Genomic DNA, 19,064 nt, shown 5'->3' with positions numbered 1-19,064 from the left:
TGACTCTACTGCTGCTTTATTGGGGCGGGGGAGACGTGTCAGCCAGAGAGAAGGGAGGCTTTGCTGCAGCTGGTGTAAGAGCTGGGTCATTACAGCCATTACAGGCTGGGGGGAGGGGTACAGGAAGCCCCCCCCCCCGCAGCATGAAGAGGAAGTGTGTGGGGCACAGAGAGTGGAGGCCTCCCTGCCATGTGGGGAAAGTCGAGGCCTGGAAGCATCTGCTCTCAGGTGTGCCAGCTTGGGGTGGCTCCAGCTTTCCCAAGACGTGCCAGGCACCCAGAAGGCGTGAACTGGGTTCCGTGGCCCCACTTCCTCTGGGTACGGGGGCCTCCATTCAGGGTTAATAATACACCCACTGGAACAGGCCAAATTCCCCATCAAATGTGCAGGTGGACCACTTAGGTGAAGGTTTTCTCTGAGGCAGGAAAATCCCCCCTCCCCAATTTCTCTGGACCAAGACTGCCCACCTCCCTGGTCACCGCATCTTCATTGAGAAAGGAATGGGCAGCAGGGCGAGGGGGGGCACGGCCCCACAGATACTGTAACAACAAAAACCCTGGCTTCAGAATTTGCTTGGTGTGGCGCAGGCATCTGGGGGCGAAAATCATGGAGTTTTGGGAACCATGAGGACCATCTAGTCTCTCCCACTGCCGTGGGGAGCAAAAGCACCTAAGCCATCCATCCAGCTTCTTCTTGAAACCCTCCCAAGGACACTGTGTTTGTTAAGGGTGCCACAGATGTCCCCTCTCAGGGTGTCCCTTGGGTGGAATGGAAGGCTGGGGAACCAGGGGGGCTGGGGACCCCTGGAGAGGGGACTATACCATCCAAGACCAGATATTCACACCCACAGTGACGTCCTTGGCCACTCATCGCCTTCCAGAATGGCTCCTCCCAGCCCGTAAAGGATTTTCTTCTTTTGAGAAACAGTTCAAATGCAAGTGTGGAAAGTTTGAAAATACATGGGGTAGGACTAGAGGACCTCCGAGGCCCCTTCCAGTCTTGGTATTTTGTGCCCTGTGTTCTCTTTAAATGAGGCTGCTGGAAGGTCCAAAGCCCTGATGAAGAAATTCCTTCTGGTGTCCTCACTTTGCTGAGAGGGCATCACATCAGCAGCTCCCTCACTTCATCGACTTTCCATCCCAGGGAAGCGGAGGCGGTCCCCTGCAGGGCAGAGAGCCAGCAAAGACCGGGCTTTTGAAGGCCTTTCCAGCTACATGCAACTCTGCAAGGTTTCCCTGCTTTCTGAGCTGGCCAGAAGGACATACCCTGTCTGATTTCCCCATTCCTGTTGGCCTCCTCCTTTCTTTTCGTTTATTGTGAAGAATCTGGGCCTCCAACAGCCCCAGCCGCCCCAAAGATGCACCAGTGCCTTCTTCTCAAATCCCATCAAAAGACCCATGGAGAAAAGTTTATCTATTGCCTTCCCTCATCCTGACAATCTATCTAGATATCTGGCATTTTGCACCACGGTGAGTGGCTTTCGTGTATTTAATTCAAAACTGACTTTACACATCAGTTCTCCTCTTATCAGATTTCAAGGCAGGGCACTGCATGAAATAGAATACGAGGATAAAACAACCAGAACCATCACAGGAGATGCAAAGGGAGGCAGAGACTTCAATTGTGAGCAAATTCAGCAAATTCAAATTCAGCCATTATGCTCAGTTAAATCAAACATCTACAACTGCTGTGGCCCATGGCATTCTCCCCACATTCACTGATGGGAACTGTTGTCTTGGACTGGATAGGCCCCCATCCTGGTGCCATTTGGTTCATTTTTTTGCCAGTTGAACGCAAAATACTCTGCCTTCCCTAACAATATAGATTCTTTAGAAAACTTGAACGAACAGAATTTCCCGAACTATAACTTTTTCTGTTCTAGCGTATTTATTCAATTTATGATTCAGGCAGCATGGACCTGAGGACGAATGATTTTATATGCTGGATAATTACCTCCCAGATGACCAAAAACATTTGAACCAGTTTAGGGGAAAACACAAAATTACATTTAAGCAGTCCGATCTTGCTCAAGGTTCCCTGGCCATTGGCCAAGAGGTTTTGGGAATGCTGCATATGGGCAGAAGGGCTAAAATCATGCAAAATCATAATAACATCCTTGAGATTAAAAGGCAGTAGAGAAGACCCTTCACAGACCCATTGACCCTAAACAGGAGGTATGGATGCATCAAACGCTGTGGGTGATTAAGCCAGGTGAGCCTTTTTTTGGCCCCCGAAAGATCTCAAGAACAGGCCACCAAAATTCAGCAGCAAACTGACGGAAGTCACAATGGCAATAGTGCTATTAAGCAGGTATATTTCATCCTTAACCCCCAGTAAAATTGCAATATGGCCCTAAACTTGGGGCACTTCCCTCCTGGGGGACAGGAATGATTGTGGCAGGACATCAGCCATTTAGGAGACTGAGTTGAGTGCTGCCTTCTTGGGTCAACCCCAACCATCATGCTACCATAGCAGCGTAGCAGCCAATAGCCAGTTTTCCATTCTGGTTTTGTAAACCAGAAGGGGCAACTTCAATTTGCACGTCACACTTAAACAAGGATTTCCCATTAAGCAGGTTGGCATGCCTGGCACAAAATTCCTTCTGGGGCAGAGCCTTTTGGGTGGCGTGGGTGTCCAGGTAGGTCTGGCAAGCCTTGATCCCTCAAGCCCATGTCCTTAAATCTTTAGTGAACTTTCTTCTAAAAATTATTTCCCAAATGCAGGCGGCCAGACAAGCATTCCAGAGGCAAATGGGATCTCCCTAAAGTTGGAAAATGGGACTTCAGCAGACTCCAAAGTGGCTACCAAATATTAATTTGTAACGTGGCAGGAAAGGAAATGGCGAAACATAAATAATTGTCACATTTATATTGTGTCCATTTACATTTTAGTCCATGGGAATGAAAAGAACCTTCTCACTGTTTTCTGCCCACCCCTCCTTGCCGGACTAACAGGTGCATTTTCTTTGCATCTTGTAAACGAGAACCAGTATCCTATGACCCCACTTATTTTTCATAATTTCCCTGACAGCAATAAAACTATTGTTTTTACCCCAAAACTCCTTTCAATGCACGCACTCTTAAACTTGCCACAAAAATTGCAGGGACTTTCTCCAGGCAGTTGTCAGGAGTTAAAACACAGACACGCACACACACTTTGTCCCAAAAAAATCCTGAGTGCCATGTGGGTGGTGGGGGTGTATTCTTATCAGGAGAGAACCTTCCTCCTACATGCCATCCAGTTTCCTTTCCTTGCAATGCAGCATCCCAAATTTCCCACAATGCTGATAAGAAGGCCAAGATTGCCTGCAGGAAGGGGGGAGGGCAGGAATTTCTTTGCAACAAGCAATCTCCCCCACCCCACCCCTGGCTGACCAGGATACACCCACACCCACACACACTTCAGGCTTTCAAGGTTCTGTTCCTGGGCAGATCATAAGAAACCCAAGAGAGAGACATTCCAGGCATCTGGGCACGATGCCTTTGCTACCAGCAAGAGCCCTTTGCAAGCTGTGCTGTGTTGCGATTGTGTGAAAAGGGCCACCATTAACCACCATCTAGTTTATTGGCTGACCTTACATCAGTCTTAAAGTTGCCAAGTTTGGACACCCCTGCCTTACATGGAGGGAGGTGAAAGGCTGATCAGACCATCAGAGTGGGGCCCTGGGGGCAGCTGGGGGCTTCTCTCCCACTTGCGTATTTTCTGGGTCTGTGTTTTGCCCCCTTCCCTCTCGCTGTGCAACTTCCATTCGCTCACACAACTGACTCTGGCATGGCCCTGTTCCAGCAGCCTGAAGGCAAGATTCAAAATATATTTTATTGGAATGTGTGTGGGGTTGTTTTTTTCCCCCCGATTCCAAGCTTTGTTGGAACGCCTTTTGAGATCAACATACCTGCAAATATAACCCCTCCATAGCAATGCCAGACACCTGCTGGTCTTGTTTACATTTTAAGGGGAATATAATAAGAGAGGGTAAAATTATTCGTGTCCCCTTTTTAGCATGCCCCAATGAGCTCTATTATATATGCATGGTTGCTTCCTGCAGATAAATCACCTTTCTCTTTTTAAAAAAAAGCTAATTATAACTTCAGTGCTATCCAATTTGAGCAGTCTTTGTATCCCCTCATTATGCTGCTAATTAATTTTCGGGGGGGGGGGAAAGATATATTTTTTTAAAATGGCAATTTTTTTTCCCATGGAAAAATACAAGAATGAAGGATTTTCTGCCCCACTTCATGGGGATTCCCTCAAGCTCCCAGTGAGTTTCTGTCCCAAAAATTTCAGAATTACTGAATTCTAGCCTTTGAATTCAGGACTCCGTAACCCTCACACATATTGTGTCATACTTTTGCTCTCTCCCTTGGGGCCTGTGGCCCCTCAGGGGATAAAGGGGGCCATGGGTTGAAGGCCTTACCTTGGGCAGAGGCTAGGAAGAGCAAAAAAGCATATTTGGGCTTTGACACACTTCTGAGGTAGGCACACCGTGGGACACATTTGCTCATGACTGCTGTGCAGTGTTTCTCAACCGTGGCAACTTGGAAGACGTGTGGACTTCAACCCCCAGAATTCCCCAGCCAGCAAAGAATTCTGGGGACTGAAGTCCATACATCTTCAAGTCGCCACGGTTGAGAAACACTGGTCTAAAGGCAGGATTTGAGGATGGAGTGCTCCTTCGCCCAATGACCCCGAGCACAGGGGTGGGAAAAATCCAGAGGCTGGGAATCCAGCCTGATCTTTCCTGACCCCCTAGCTTTCCAGAGGCAGAGATTATATTTGAATAGGTAGGAGCACCCAAATTTCTGCAAATTCTCACCTGCAATCTGACAAATACCCTCCCCCATTTCATAAATAATCCCCATTTATGGAAGCCCTCCAAAGGCGAATGTTGATTTGCGTTCTCTTTTATCTGATTTTTGCATAAGCCTCCTAACTCCCAGTGCCATCCTATAGTTCTTTCTGTCCAATTAATGGATAAATACAAACATTTTATTTTATTTATCTTTTCTTCTAACCACAGCCCTGTGAGGGAGGTGGGTCTGAGAGACAGTCACAGGGGCGACTTGAAATCGGATTTCCTCAATCGCAAATGTGAAGTGGAGGACAGAGGATAATAAGTTGGATGGGCATCAGAATAGAGAATAACAGAGTTGGAAGGGACCTTGGAGGTCTTCTAGTCCAACCCCCTGCTCAGGCAGGAGACCCTGTACCTATTCAGATTTCTTGAAAATCTCCACTTCTGGAGGCAAGTTGTTCCACTGATTAACTGTTCTCATTGTTAAGAAATTCCTCCTTAATTGCAATTTGTTTCTCTCCTTGATTAGTTTCCATCCATTGCTTCTTGTCTTGCCCTCAGGTGCTTTGGAGAATAGTTTGAATCCCTCCTCTTTGGAGGAGCACCTCAAATATTGGGAGACTGCTATCATGTCCTTCTTTTCATTAAACTAGAAATACCCAACTGTTCTTCATATGTTTTAGCCTCCAGCCCACTAATCCTTTTTAAGAGTTGGAAGGGACCTTGTAGATCATCCAAGCAGGAGACCTTACACCATTTCTGATTGATGGCAGTCCAATCTCTTCTTGAAAGCTTCCAGTGATTAAGCTCCCACAACTTCTGAAGGCAACTTTGTTCCACTGGTTGATTGCTCTCACTGTCAGAATTTTTTTCCCTTATTTCCAAGTTGAAACTCTCCTAGCTCAGTTTCCATCCATTATTCCTGGTCTGGCTTTCAGGTGCTTTGGAGAACAGCTTGACCCCCTCCACTCTGTGGCAATCCCTCAAATATTGGAAGACTGCACTCCTGTCTCCCCTGGTCCTTCTCTTCACTAGACCAGCCATGCCCAGTTCCTGCAATCGTTCATCGTATGTTTTAGTCTCCAGTCCCCTCATCGTCCTGGTTGCTCTTCTCTGCACTCTTTCTAGAGTCTCAACAACTTTTTAAAAGCATGGTGATCAAAATTGGATGCAGTATATTCTAGGTGTGGTCTTACCAAGGCATTACAAAGTAGTCCTAATAATTCGCGTGATCTTGATACTGTCCTTCTGTTGTTGCAACCTAGCACTGCATCAGGAAATGCAGGTTCTGGTTCCCACTCATCCCCAACACTGGGGCGCCTTACGGCTTTGGGCCAGTTGCTCCCTCGCAGCCTATCCTACCTTGCAGGGATGTTGTGATGAGAACAAACAGGAGGAGGGAACTCTATAGCTATGGTGTCTTGAGCTTCCATTCAAAAGGCAGGACCGAGATCCTACAAGCAAACCCCATAAGGTCCCTCTTGCTATTTTTATGAAGGAAACAACCCAGCCAACTCATGGCCTGGGGGCTGCATAACCCAATTTAAAAGGAACTGGCCAGATTCCCAGCATGAGCCTCTGCAAGGAGACCCTCCCTCCCGACCAGACTCGCCTGCCATGCTGGGCGAAGGGCAGCCAGGAGATTGGTGGCTCCATGTTGTTCTAGGAACTCAGCCAACACCTTCCATGTTCGGTGAAGCAGCCCATCCCATTTGCCCACTAAAGGCTTTATTGGTTTGGGCACAGCATCTTGTGTGAACACAGCCAGTCTGTTTGGATAACCCAAGTAAAGAGTTCGGCGTGTTGTGAGAACGCAGCCAATAAGGGGATTCTTTTCCAAAGGGACAGGCAAGGATTCAGAGTTAGTCTCCAAGTCCCTGCCCCGATGGCCCGTCTGTCTCCATCCTTCTCACAACCACATTTCCTTTCCAATCCTGCAGATTGGCATCCAGCTGCTTTACCAGGAAATTTGGGGTGGGGGGAACCTTTTGGCACAACAAAACATTCAGAAGAAATGTCCAACCCGTCCCCCATTTTCTTTCTTTGCCAACATGGAAAGGCACCTTCCTCAATCTGATGCCCTTCAGGAGCATGGCAAGGGGGGGGGGATTCTGCAATGTGAGACATCCCCAAACATCTGGAGGGCACCCGCTTGGAGAGGGTAGGCTTGGACCCCAAAAATGGCAGGGCAAGGAAACGCTAGGGGTAGCAGGGCAGTGCAAACGATGCAGAAGTGGCACGTCCAAATAAATTGAACAGAAAATTAAATGTGGCCTACGCAGGTAGACCTCAACTTACAACCTTAACAGAGCCCAGGGTTACGATCGTAAGTCATTGCAGTCGTTAAGTGGGTCACCATATGACCACTTTTTATGATCTTTGTCGCAGCAGCTCTTAAGTGAACTTGTTTTATCCAGTGTGTGTGTTTTTTGCTGGAAACCAAAAGGAAATACGGAAATTCATGGTCACCTGACCACAGGATATTGCCAACACCTGTAAAGGTGAGCCAGGTATTGAGCCCCCAAAAAGCGATGGTGTGACTGCGCGAGAGGTGCTTCTGAATCAGAAATTCTGAATCGGGCTGTAAGTCCCTTTTGGGGGGGGGGGAGGGTTCCATCATAACTTCAAACGTTTAAGTGACCGATTGCTAAGTCAAGGCCTGCTTGTATCAAAACACAGGCAGGGCAGCCTTGCAATGGAACGAGCTTTTAATGCAATTTATAAATGTCACCATTCCCCTCCCAGAAGATTCTTAAATCCAGATTCTATAAACTGCCGAAGGGCATCCCCCCCATCCTCCTCTCCACAAAACACACAGAGAGAGAGGGTGATCAAAGTCAACTGTAAAATTGGAAGGGAACTTTGAGGTCATCCAGACCAGCCCCATGCTCACTGCAAGAATCCAAATGAAAACGTTCCCTTAGACCAGGGGTCTCCAACCCTCGCAACTTTAAGCCTGGTGGACTTCAACTCTCAGAATTCCCCAGCCAGCTTTGCTGGCTGGGGAATTCTGAGAGTTGAAGTCCTCCAGGCTTAAAGTTGCCAAGGTTAGGGGCTTAAAGTTGCCAAGGTTGGAGACCCCTGCCATAGACAGCTGCTAGTAAAGAAGAATAGTAAAGAAATGTAAGGCTGACTTTGGGGAAGGAAGGGACAGACATGAAAAAGGAACCCCAAATAATTCCACCCTAAATTTTCGTTTGGCACACGGTAGGGAGAAATGTCAACAGGTTTCAAGATCCTGTCGTTGTGTCCTATAACTATAAAGTGGCATTGTTGGCCCACCTTCAAGGGCTGATAGGACCCACCCCTGTTCCCAGGACCCTTTGGCTTTGAAACTAACTGTACAGTTGAAAGCAGCTGGCATTTTTACCAACGTTCAGTCCGAATCTGCCTCCTTTGTTGATTTGCAGCCATTATTCTGCATCCTGGAATAATAGAAGCCACATCATGCTTCAGAACCAAACCGGCATTTATCACATACACTTTTAGTCCAGCCTTCCTTGGCTCGTCTACAGGGGGGGGCCCTACCACACCTTGAGTCATTTTGGAATCGGGCTGAAGAAAGTGGCCTAGAATAGAATAGAGCTGGAAGGGACCTTGGAGGTCTTCTAGTCCAGCCCCTTGAACAAGCAGGAGAACCTATACCCATGATGGCGAACCTGTGGCACGCATGCCCAAAGTGGCATGCAGAGCCATGTTGCCTGGCACACATGGCGTCGCCCGTTCCTCTTGTGGGTTTCTGCTGCACATGTGCGCACACTGATCAGCTGGCCTTTGCGCATGCAGCAGTGCCGGAAACCAGAAGAGCTGGTCTTCCGTTTTCTGGTATGATCATGCGCACGAGCCAGCTGATCGGCAGTAACCGGAAGACTTGCTGGCTGTTGCACATGTGTACACCGGAAACCAGAAGTTCATTTTCTGGCATGTGCATGGCCTCTGGGCAGCTCCTCTTTCTGGTCATGGCCCACACAAGTGCGTGCACATAGCACGCATGATGTACGCATGCACGGATGAAGTGCTCCTATTTGGCACTCGGTGCCGAAAAGGTTCACCATCATTGACTTAGACCATCTCAAACAAGTGACTGTCAGTCTTTTCTTAAAAACCTCCAGTGACGGAGCGCCCACAACTTCTGGAGGCCAGCTGTTCCACTGGTTAATTGTCCTCCCTGTTAGAAAGTTTCTCCTCAATTCAAGGGGTGCTCCTCTCTTCGATTAGTTTCCATCCATTGTTTCTTGTTCTGCCCTCTGGAGCTTTGGAGAATAATTTGACCCCCCTCTTCTTTGGGGCAGCCTCTCGAAAACTGAAACACTGCTATCATGTCACCCTAATTCTTCTTTTCTTTAGACTAGCCCAAAGGTCAGCAAACTGCAGCTCTGGAGCCGCTTGTCGCTCTTTCCTCTCTCTGTTGCGGCTCCGTCACCGGTCGTTGCCACAACTTTGAGAGGAGCTTCCGGGGGGTGGGGAGAAGCAGTTTGCCAGGAGAAGACTCTATGGCGAGGGGAGGGTTTTCCGGTTGTCTCCACAATTGATAGGGCTTTCGGTTATGACAGGTAGAGGAAAAAGTATGCCGCGCTAGGAGGAGACTCTATGGTGGGGGGAACTGAACTTCCAGTCGGCTCCAGAATTGAACAAGGGGCTCCCGGTGTTTTCCTTTCTGTGGGAAACGGGTCCAAATGGCTCTTTGAGTGTTTAAGGTTGCCGACCCCTGGTCTAGCCAGACCCAAATCCTGCAACCGTTCTTCATAAGTTTTGGTCTCCATGCCTTTGATCATCTTAGTTTCTCTTCTCTGAACTTTTTCCAAAGTCTCAACATCTTTTTTGTCGTATGGCGGTAGAGCACGCGCACATATATCCCCACTTGCGCGAGCAGCATGCAAACACGCTCCATTTGTGCGCTGCTCACTACTCAGATGGAACTATCCCTTCTTCCCCTCCTCTCCCACTGGCCGGTCTGCAAAACCAGCCATAACTCTTGGGGAACTCTAGAATGGCTCGGACAATTGAGTCAGGCTATAAATTGGAGAAACAAAAGGGAGTTGCCTGATCCCTCATTTCCCCAGACAGCATGGCCATTAGGCTCCTTTCTAGGTTTTGAACTACTATGCGCAGGGAGTCTCCTCAATATACGACCACAACGGGGACTGCAACTTCTGTTGCTAAGCAATGCAGTTGTTAAGTGAGCAACACCCAATTCTTTTTGCTGTTGTTGTTAATCACGCAATTGTTAAGCAAATCCAGTTTTCCACGTTGACTTTCGTCAGAAGCCACCTGGGAAGGTGTCTATGGAGATTCTCCGTCCTCCAGGTCGTGGTTGTCCCAAAGGTGCTTTTTTTTCAAGAGGCAACCGGACTTTCTGGTTTTTCTTTGAAGACGTTTCGCTTCTCTGCCTTGAAGAAAAAAGAAGCTGAAGAAAAAGAATTCAGAACCGAAGAAGCTTCTTAAAGGAGAAGCGAAACATCTTCAGAGAAAAAACAGGAAGTTCCAGTTATGCCACCTCTTGAAAAAAGCACCTTTGGGACCCAGGAAAGTGAAAAACGGCAATCCTGATACTCCAGAACGCTGCAACTGTCAAAAATACATGCCAGCTACCAAGCCCCTGGATTCTGATCACGTGACAAGCAGGAAAGCTGCGACAGTCGTAAATACGAGGTCCAATCATAAATGACTTTTTTCGTAACTTAGAATGGTTGCAAGCCGAGAACTATCTGTATTGTCTGTGGATGTGGCTTCCTCCTCCAGTCATCATTCAAGGATCACAGCCTTTGCTCCAACCCCTCGCCACAATGCTAAAGCCCCCTGGCATCACCCAGAAGAGGCTGACGTCACACTGAACGGGCCCAAAGATCGCCCTCCCAGCAGCCCCCAGTCGCAACAGCAGCCTGGGAACTCTTGGATTGGACACCATTATATCCAAGGATGAGAATGTGGAGACCCCTCCCCAGACCACCACTCTATAAGACGGTGATGGCGAACCTATGGCAGGCGTGCCACAGGTGGCAAGCGGAGCTCTCTCTGCCAGCACGTGAGCCCTTGCCCAGCTCAGCATGGATGCGTGCCTCCCGCTGGCCAGCTGATTTTTGGATCTCTGCCGCGCATGCGGGAGACGCGTGTTCATGCACGGGGAGGCAGGGGAGCACAGGAGGGGTGCGTTGCTCCTTCCTGCGCCCCGTTTTTGGTTTCAGGAGGCTTCAGGGAGGATGTACAACGCATTACATTTTGGGTGTAGGCTTTTGGCACGCGAGGACAAAAAGGTTTGCCATCGCTGGGATAAGAGGACACGCTGGCAGATTCCTGGGGAAGCTAAGAGCCAAATTGCTCCATCCTGAACCTGAAGGACCCACTCCGCCCCCTCATCTCCACCCTCCCCACCCCCTCCCTCCGCCTGGGAAGAAAAACAAACACCTTCGACTACTCCAGACTCCCCAGCCTTTGAAATGTTAGAGTCCAGCCAAGGTATCTATTAAACTTACATTTCCATAAACAAAGTGCAGCCTGCAGTTATCTCCCTCCCAAACGAAGAGTTTGTTTCCCAAAAAAGCCCGTTCTTGGGTGGAGGAAGAAACTCTTCTGCTCTCTCGGGGGAGGGGAGGGGGGGAATCACCCAGCCCTGCAGCCCCTGCAGACTTCTTCCACCCCATCACCGAAGCCTGCAGATGGAGACATGTCTGAATGCAGCATAACAAGTGGAAGAGGGAAGCAACATGTCCGTTTCTGCTCTCAAGACACAAATTCCCTACAGCTTCGGTTCCAGCGTTCAGGCCAGGCTTCCAGCTAGAGAAAACTGCACGTGTGAACCAACGTTGACTAATAAGGGAATCTCGGTTGCCCCAGTGAAAGCACCAAAGTGATAAAGAGAAATGGTTCCTGCCTAACACTTTACAAGGCCAGTACAGTATAGTGTGGCACTGGGCGGTCTTCCCAACTCCAGGGGAGACCAAAGCAAACCACAATCCCCCAGGTACTCTGCCAGCAAAGCAGCACATCCTCGGGGGACCTTTTTTGCAAATTTAGCAAAAGTGGGTAATAACCCATGGGAGGAATGGAGCCCTGTAGAATAGAAAGCCAAGGAAAACCGCTCCATTTTACGAGAGAAAAGACCTGGAAAGTCCAAGCGAAAGGCAGAAAGTCCTTCTTTGGAGGTTCTGGTCCAGGAGATTTGTCTAAATCCTCCCTGGCTAAACGGCGCAACGTCTCTCTCCAGTTGAGAGAGGTTATCCAGTTCTTTGGGGTTGGTCTCCAAAGATGAAACTTGCCTAGACAATAGTAGGCAGACTCCTGCTGCCCAGGTGCCCACTGCATCTCACAAACTGGGCTACCAGGCTGTGCAGAGGGTTTTTTTTGTAACACAGCCACACTCATTAGGTAGGCCTTGAAATGGGGCTTCTCCTAGTGCTACATAATGGCACCAAGAGAGCACTTTGCATTCCTGGCTTTCCTGGGCCCTGGAGGAGTCTGCCTAGCAGCCCCCCCCCCCCGATGCCCACCCTGAGGTCCCCTCCTCTACCGATTGGCAGATAAATCAATAAACCAGGAAGGATCCAAAAAGGCCATCTCTGGGGTGGGGAAAGTCTGAGATGCCAATTAAAAGTGGCAAAGGACCCAGAGTCAGCTTCTCCAAGCACTCAAGCCAAAGAGGGGGCTTTTTCCTGACACCAGAGGGGAGATGCCCTATAGACCTCCTGAATCAGCCCCCCGCAAAGCCTGGAGGGGACAGAGGAAGGAGAAGGCGGGAAATTGTTTCAGCACCAAACAAAGAGGAATAAGTCCTTCTGGGCCCAGGTTCTGCCATCTCCACCGCTGGCTTCCTCCCTCCACCCAGCCTGCCAGACACATCGGGGACCGCCACGGCCGTTCATTCCCATCGCCTTCTGTCTCGCCCGAGACCCCTTCTGCTCAGCCCCTCCCCCCACCTGCTCCGCCTTGCAAGGAGGCCCCCAGCCCTGTTTTCAAAGGCTGGGAGGAGAAGAATGGGGATCAGCGGACTTTCATCTGAAGGGTCCGTGAGATTAGGCCAGCTGCAGAGGCCCCCATCATCCAGACCACCGAAACAGACCCTCTTCCCCAACAGCTACGATACGACTTTCCTTTGCCCCATAGCAAAGTCCAGGGGAAGGGAATCCCCCCACCCACCCACTCTGCTGGAAAAATGGGCTAAAGGGCCAGGAGCATCGCAAGGACAATCCAGAGCTTGCTTGCTGATGCCAACCGTACCAGGCACAGACTGAGAAGTTATAAGGAAACTAAACCGAGAAGCTGAATTTAATCAAAGAAAGTGCCTAACTTTTAGGATGATGTTTTTGTTGCACTCAACACCAGAATCACAAGGCCCTGGATTCATACAGATCAGGCAGTGGAGAGAATGATCTACTTTCTTACCACTCACTCAAGGGAACATCATTTGTTTCTCTACTTTAGGAATTGGATTTGAACAGGAACGGGCGGGGGAGGGAACTGAAACTCAGCCCCACCAAAAGAGGGGGAGCAGCTCAGCTCTCCTTCTTTTTATGAGAATCGTGCAAGATAATTTTTAGGAGCATTGTTCCTTCCTAGCCATTCGCGGGAGAGAAAACATGTTAAAAACCAACATTGTTCCCTTTTCTAGCCCAAGCCTTGAACCTAAAGATTTCAGCCAGAGCAAAGTATCCAAAAGTATTCAACAAGAAATGCCTGCTCACTCCATGCAGAGGAAGGCAACGCATCTACACAGTGTTACACCGAGGGTGAGTACACACATCATGCCACCAAGCCCCTGGGATTTGTAAACCGTACTTAATGTTTGACTAACTTGATGCTTGCTCAACAATTGTCGTTCAAACAAATCTGGTTTAATGGAATCATGATCCCAGTTATACACACATATTCACACGTCTGAGTTACACAGAAGAACACCAAACATTAATTAATCCACAAATTAATCAAGGAAGGACTACACCTATGGACTCTTTGGAGATGTGGGTTGAAACCCCTACTCAGCCACCTTAGTACCAGTAGTATTTTAATTTACCATGGGCTTTTTACTAAGCATAGTACCAGGAGTAAAACAACAGTTGATACAATAAAATATTGAAAGCATTTATAATCTCATAATCTCACACCCACAGCCTCTAAAATAAAGGCCGGTGAGATGTAAACCTCCAGGTCTTCTTAGGAATGGGTTAGACTTGAGACATTTTGGGAATCTGGGCCGGCAAATTACAAGTTATGAAATAAAATTTGGCACGAGTGGAGTTGGGGCTTGATTTTTTCAGGCACCTTGGATCTTAAAACCACCAGAAGGGCTGAACTAGGCCCTGTTATTAATACCCAGGATATGGATCCTGCTCCTTGCCCCCCCCCCAGCCCCCACTGCTGCTTGGGCAGATTAAGCTTAGCTGCCTTTCTCACCTCCTGAGAAGAAGGATTCTGCTTGCTAAAGCTGCAAATAGGCTTGAGGGGAGACTGGAGGGACGGAGGACACAAAAAAACTCTTCAGGGGACAGTTTGTTACCTTCAGAGGGATGGGAAACGGGCAGATTTTCACGTTCCTCCCTCTCACTTTCCTCTCTCCTGACCCAAAGGGGTGCAAAAGAATGCCATCTGGAACCCCGTGGAACCCCGTCGCCAATCTGGAGAGGATAATGGGTGGGATATCCCCCCCCCCTATTGCTGGCATGGGATGTCTGGGGAAACCTGGAACAGGGAGGCTGCGCCTTTCCAGGTGGGAGCAAAATGGGGACATGAAGTGCTGAATGAGAAGCTTTATTGGGGTGACGAGAGGCAGCCTCACCAGTCAACCAAGCCCCCAGAACATCTGGCGGCCCCCCAACATTGGAAACGGATACTGAGAACTCCATTGGCCCAACAGCCACCCCTGGATCTGAGCCCAGGATGAGTTGAGACCACTTTCTGTGGAGCAGATAAAGATGCGTCTCAGCATGATCGACTCTTGCTTTGTGGGAAAGCGCCCCCCCCCCCGGGACCCTTTTCCCTCCCTTTGGGATTACGTGGGGAAGAGGAGGCACTGGAAGTACTTCAGCTTGGGTTCCCAAGGGGAAGGCCTACAGGTCCCCAAAACAGATCCCAGTCCAGATCCCACCCCTGTCCCAGGCATTTCTACCCGTCCTCAAATGAAAGTCCTCCCACTGGTCCCAGAGTCTCTAAGCCACCTTCTAGGTAGCCTGGCCTTGGCCCCATAACCAGACACGTCCCCATCCTTTGACATCGGTCCAGTCACCTGTGGGGTGCCCGTTATGATTGCACCCATTCCTTGAGTTGGCATCCTGAAAGCGGGGGAGACTACAACTCCCAGGATTCCCAGTTAGGATGGGAAACGCAAGAGGCCAGACCTCCGGCTTCTGCCAAGCAGCCAGGCATGGCTCAAAAAGAGACTCCATGTCAACTTTGCTCCGGCAAAGAAGAGAAAGTTTTGCCGGTCCAACCAACCAATCCGGGCCCCTTCCCAGATGCAGAGGGAAGGCCGGCTCTAAGGGACGCTTCCCCCACACAAAGCCAAAGCCCAACAGCCAGAGAGAAGCCACTCACCGTTTTGGAGTCCAGCTCGTGCCTGGATTGGGCCAGCACCTTGTCCACCCCGGCCTGGTCCATGAATGTGACGAAACCGAATCCCCTGCACGGGATGGAGGGCCGGAAGGGAGGCAGCCGAGAAGGGGAGAAGCTCGGTTAGGAGGAAGGCGGGCGGGCGGGGAGCAGCAGGCGCCTCCCTCCCTCCCTCCCTCCTTCCACCGGGAGTGGGGTGGGGGGGGCAGGAGGCGGCGGGGAGCCTCACCTGGATCGCTTGGTCAGCGGGTCCCTCATGACCAGGCACTCCTTCACCTCGCCAAACTGGCTGAAGTACTCCCGCAAGCCTTCTGCAAGCACAACACAAGGCCACCCGTGGGGCTCCCAGGCGGGAAAGGGCGGAGGGTCCCGGGAGATGCCGCCGTGCAGCCTCCGGCCCGCCGAGCCGGCGCAGCGGACAAGGGAGGGGAGGGGGGAGAGCCCTCCCGGCCCCCGGGAGCCTTTCCGGAGCAGCTCCCACCGGCTCGCCCGCCCCAACTCCGCCCGCCCGGGCCCGGGAGGACAGCGGGCCGGCTTCCCCCGCAGCCCACCACAAAGCCCGCCAAGCCCCGGCCCGGCCCGGACGGCCCGCAGCCCTCTTCCCGGGCGGGCGGCGGCGGCGGCGGGAAGGCGGGAGGCAGGCTCTGGGGGAGGAGCTGCGAAGTTTGGGGCGGCAGGTGCCGCCGGGCGAGACCCGCGCCCGTGACCCCCGCCCAGCCCCGCCGCTCACCTTGCGTCGTCTGCCAGCTCAGTCCCCCGATGAACATTTTGCTAGCGAGGGAAGAAAGAGAGCCCAGTCAGGCGGGCGCCGGCAGCAGCCAGGAGCCGCGGCCGAGGGACGCCCCGCTCCGGGACCGGGCAGGGCCGGGGGCGCCGCGCAGGGAGCCTCGGGAAGCCGCCGCCGCCGCCGCCGAGCCCCGGAACTCCGGCGAGGGGGGGGCGCGGCTCCGGGGCGCCGGGCGGGGAGCGCGGGAGGCGGCCGGGGCGCCCCGGGATGCGGCGGGGGCGGGCTGCCAGCATAGCCTGCCAGCCAAGGAGGAGGCGCTGCCGGCGGCGTCGCGCGGGCGAGCGGAGCGGCTAGGAGCGCGGCGCGGGCATCGGCCATGTTGGCGGCTCCCCCCGGCCGGCCGGCGGGCGCTTCCCCGGCCACGAGCTCCCGGCATCGCGGGAGGCGGGGACGCCGGCGGCTCTGCGAGCGGAGGGAGGCGGGCGAGCGCGCGGCGGAGGCCGGCGGGGCCGAGTACCAGGGATCGTGCGGAGAGTCCGGAGAGGCGAGGCCGGGCTGGCTGGCTTCGGTCTCCATTCGGGCTACTTCTCCCGGCGAGGACCAGCGCCACACTCCCGGGGCAGCTGAGCGCTGGAAAAGGGGCCGGGCGGCCAGGCCATGCTGCCCCCTCCCCCGACCCCTCTCAGCCGGGCGGGGAGGGGACGGGAGGGACGGGCCCGGCGGGGACAACCTGCCCGGCTCCTCCCACCCCCGGCAGGCGGGTGGCCGGCGTGAGCATAAAAGCCGGCCCGCCGGCGAACGCGCAGAAGGTGGCTGCGCCCGGGCGAGGCGGGTGGCGGAACGCGCGAGGCGGCCATGCGCGCGGGGTCGCGGCCAGCCGGCTCTCTTTCTGCCAGCCCCCCCCCCGCCCCTCCCCGGTCAGCCACGCGGAGAAGCTCCGGTCCTCGGGGGCGGCGGGAGACAAAGGCTCCCGCTGAGGGACTCGCCTCGCCTCCGAGCGGAGCGCACCGGGCCGAACTGGGCCGGGCCAGGCGCCCTTTCGGTCTGTGCCGGCTGCGATGCCGGGCGAAGCGTGGCGGGCAGGCCGCCTCCCCGCTTTGTTCTCTACCTGCGGGACGAGGCCTCCATGGTCAAGGGCGCCGGGAGGGGGGGCTCCCTGCTCTTCCCGGCCCTGCCCGGCCCTTCATTACTGTTGCTCGCTGGAACTGGGGGGCGGGGAGGAGGAGCCCGGGCCGCGAAGAGTTAAAGCCCATCCAGCCGGCAACAAGGACCAGCATGTGACTCGGCGAGCGCGGCCGGGCAGCGCGGGCTGGAGGGCTCCGGCGGGGAGGAGAAGGGCATCAGCCAGGCCCGGCCACCTCCCCGCTGATGCCCATCGAAGGCCGCTTCCCCCCCCTCAAGCCCTCGAAGCCGACCCCATCCCCAGGCCTGCGCCGCGCGATCTGCGGCCGGCCTCTGGCTGGAGGCCAGGAATCGCACCGATCGGCGGAGCCCGCCTGCAGGACGGCCGGGGTGAAGGGCTGGCGGGGCGGGGGTGTCTCGGGAGAGCCGCTGCGAATGGGGCGAGTGGGCCAGAGACCTCCGAGGTGGCCAGGTTCACCTTGAGGCCGAGAAGCCGGCTTTGGCCGGGAGCTGCAGAGCTCGGGTTTCTGCGTATGAGATGCAGGTCCCTCCAGCGGTTGAGGTCAGAGCTCCAGTAGCCGCGACCTTGGGAGGGCAGAGCCCCAAAGCCTGACCTGGTCGCCATGCAGAGTTTTCCACACTTCTCCCTCCTTTCCCTTTTCCCACTCTGGGAAGGAGGAAGAGCGAGACTGCCAGGGGCCTTTGCCTTCTGGCGTCCAATTTTGGACCTGGCCCAGGGCACAAGAGCAGCGGCCTGGATGGGTGGCCTATTTAACAGCCTTGGGAAGAGCAATCAACCGCCTCTTCCTACAAATCCTCTCCCCTCCCAATCAGTCCCTGAGCCCCTAACCCTTGCACCGTCCCCCTCCAGTGCCCCCCAGCAAGCCTGAGTTGGTTCAAAGTCAGTCTGAGGGCACTAATAAGCTACCACTTAAGTTATCACTTATCCACTGATGGATTCACACATTGCTCTAAGCCCAAATCGCAGCGGCTGACTTCACAGGGCAGCCTCCGCTGAAGCCAAGCAAACCACGTTGCCTGCTGTGTGAAAGCGTCCAAAGGATACCCCTCCTGGCCTTCCATCACTGGTCAAACCCCCTAAAGGCAGTGAGGGGGTCACTTCCATCCAGCCCTAGATCATTCAGGGGTTGCAGGGCCTGTAGGCATCCACACAGCCTTAGCCAACAGATGGGAGTGCTCCTTTTTTCATTCAGACGGGCAGAATCCTTCAAGGGAGAATTCTTCAACTGATCCAGGCCTTCACAGCCCTTCCACCTGCCCCCCTCCAGAGTGTTAATTTCCAGGCTTCAGGAAAATATGTTGGCATTGCAAGCTACAAATTGTCCACAAACACACACACACACACACACACACACACACATGTTCCTTAGCCTTGATCCACCTGCCTTGGCCTATACAGGGGAGTTCACAGCCCTGATGGGTTATACTTTAAGCTAGGAATGATAACATTTCCATCTCTGGGAACCGCAGCCTGAGTCCAGGAGGTCCCGGGGTTGGGTGTGCTTTGCCTCACTTCTCTCACACTTCGACATGCTGGGGAGTCCCTGCTTCTTTCAGCAAAAGGGCCTTCTTGACACCCAGGTTCAATGATACGCCGCCTTGGCACGCCTGGTTCAAACTTGGGCCACCCTGTTCTGCAATCTGGAGTTCTCATTATGCAGTCGGGATTATGCAGAAAAAAACTCTGCTAAAGAGTCTTTGCTGCAAGGAATGACCTGCTTAGTAATAACACAAACATTTTCCTGAAAGTTGTGCAAAGAAGGATTAGAATAGTTGGTAAACATTTCAAAATCTATGTAAGGTTCCTTCTGGATGGCAGAGAACTATATCTGGGCACCAACAAACCTTAGCATCACCACCAGA

At 52.7% G+C, this 19,064-nt stretch overlaps 1 protein-coding gene across 5 annotated transcripts in view; it reads right to left on the bottom strand.

Moving 5' to 3' along the window:
• The window catches only part of MSI1 (musashi RNA binding protein 1), a 77,696-nt gene extending 60,455 nt beyond the window's left edge, over window positions 1–17,241 (bottom strand). For 3 of the 5 annotated variants that reach the window (XM_081966381.1, XM_081966382.1, XM_081966385.1), the window contains exons 1-4: window positions 16,576–16,769; window positions 16,062–16,102; window positions 15,561–15,642; window positions 15,317–15,401 (exon numbers count right to left, since the gene is read on the bottom strand). In XM_081966381.1, coding sequence (XP_081822507.1) covers window positions 15,317–15,401; window positions 15,561–15,642; window positions 16,062–16,102; window positions 16,576–16,634 — 267 coding nt within the window. In that variant the 5' untranslated portion in view covers window positions 16,635–16,769. Of the gene's footprint in view, window positions 1–15,316; window positions 15,402–15,560; window positions 15,643–16,061; window positions 16,103–16,575; window positions 16,771–17,166 lie in introns of those variants that run through there. The other 2 variants (XM_081966383.1, XM_081966384.1) reach the window with 2 other exon arrangements.
• Between the last annotated feature and the right edge of the window lie 1,823 nt (window positions 17,242–19,064).

This window comes from Natrix helvetica, assembly GCF_964273705.1.
Source record: "Natrix helvetica genome assembly, chromosome: 14".
In the NCBI taxonomy this organism is placed as follows: domain Eukaryota; kingdom Metazoa; phylum Chordata; class Lepidosauria; order Squamata; family Natricidae; genus Natrix; species Natrix helvetica.
Note: the sequence above shows the minus strand (reverse complement) of the source record. Positions and strands in the feature narration are given on the sequence as shown.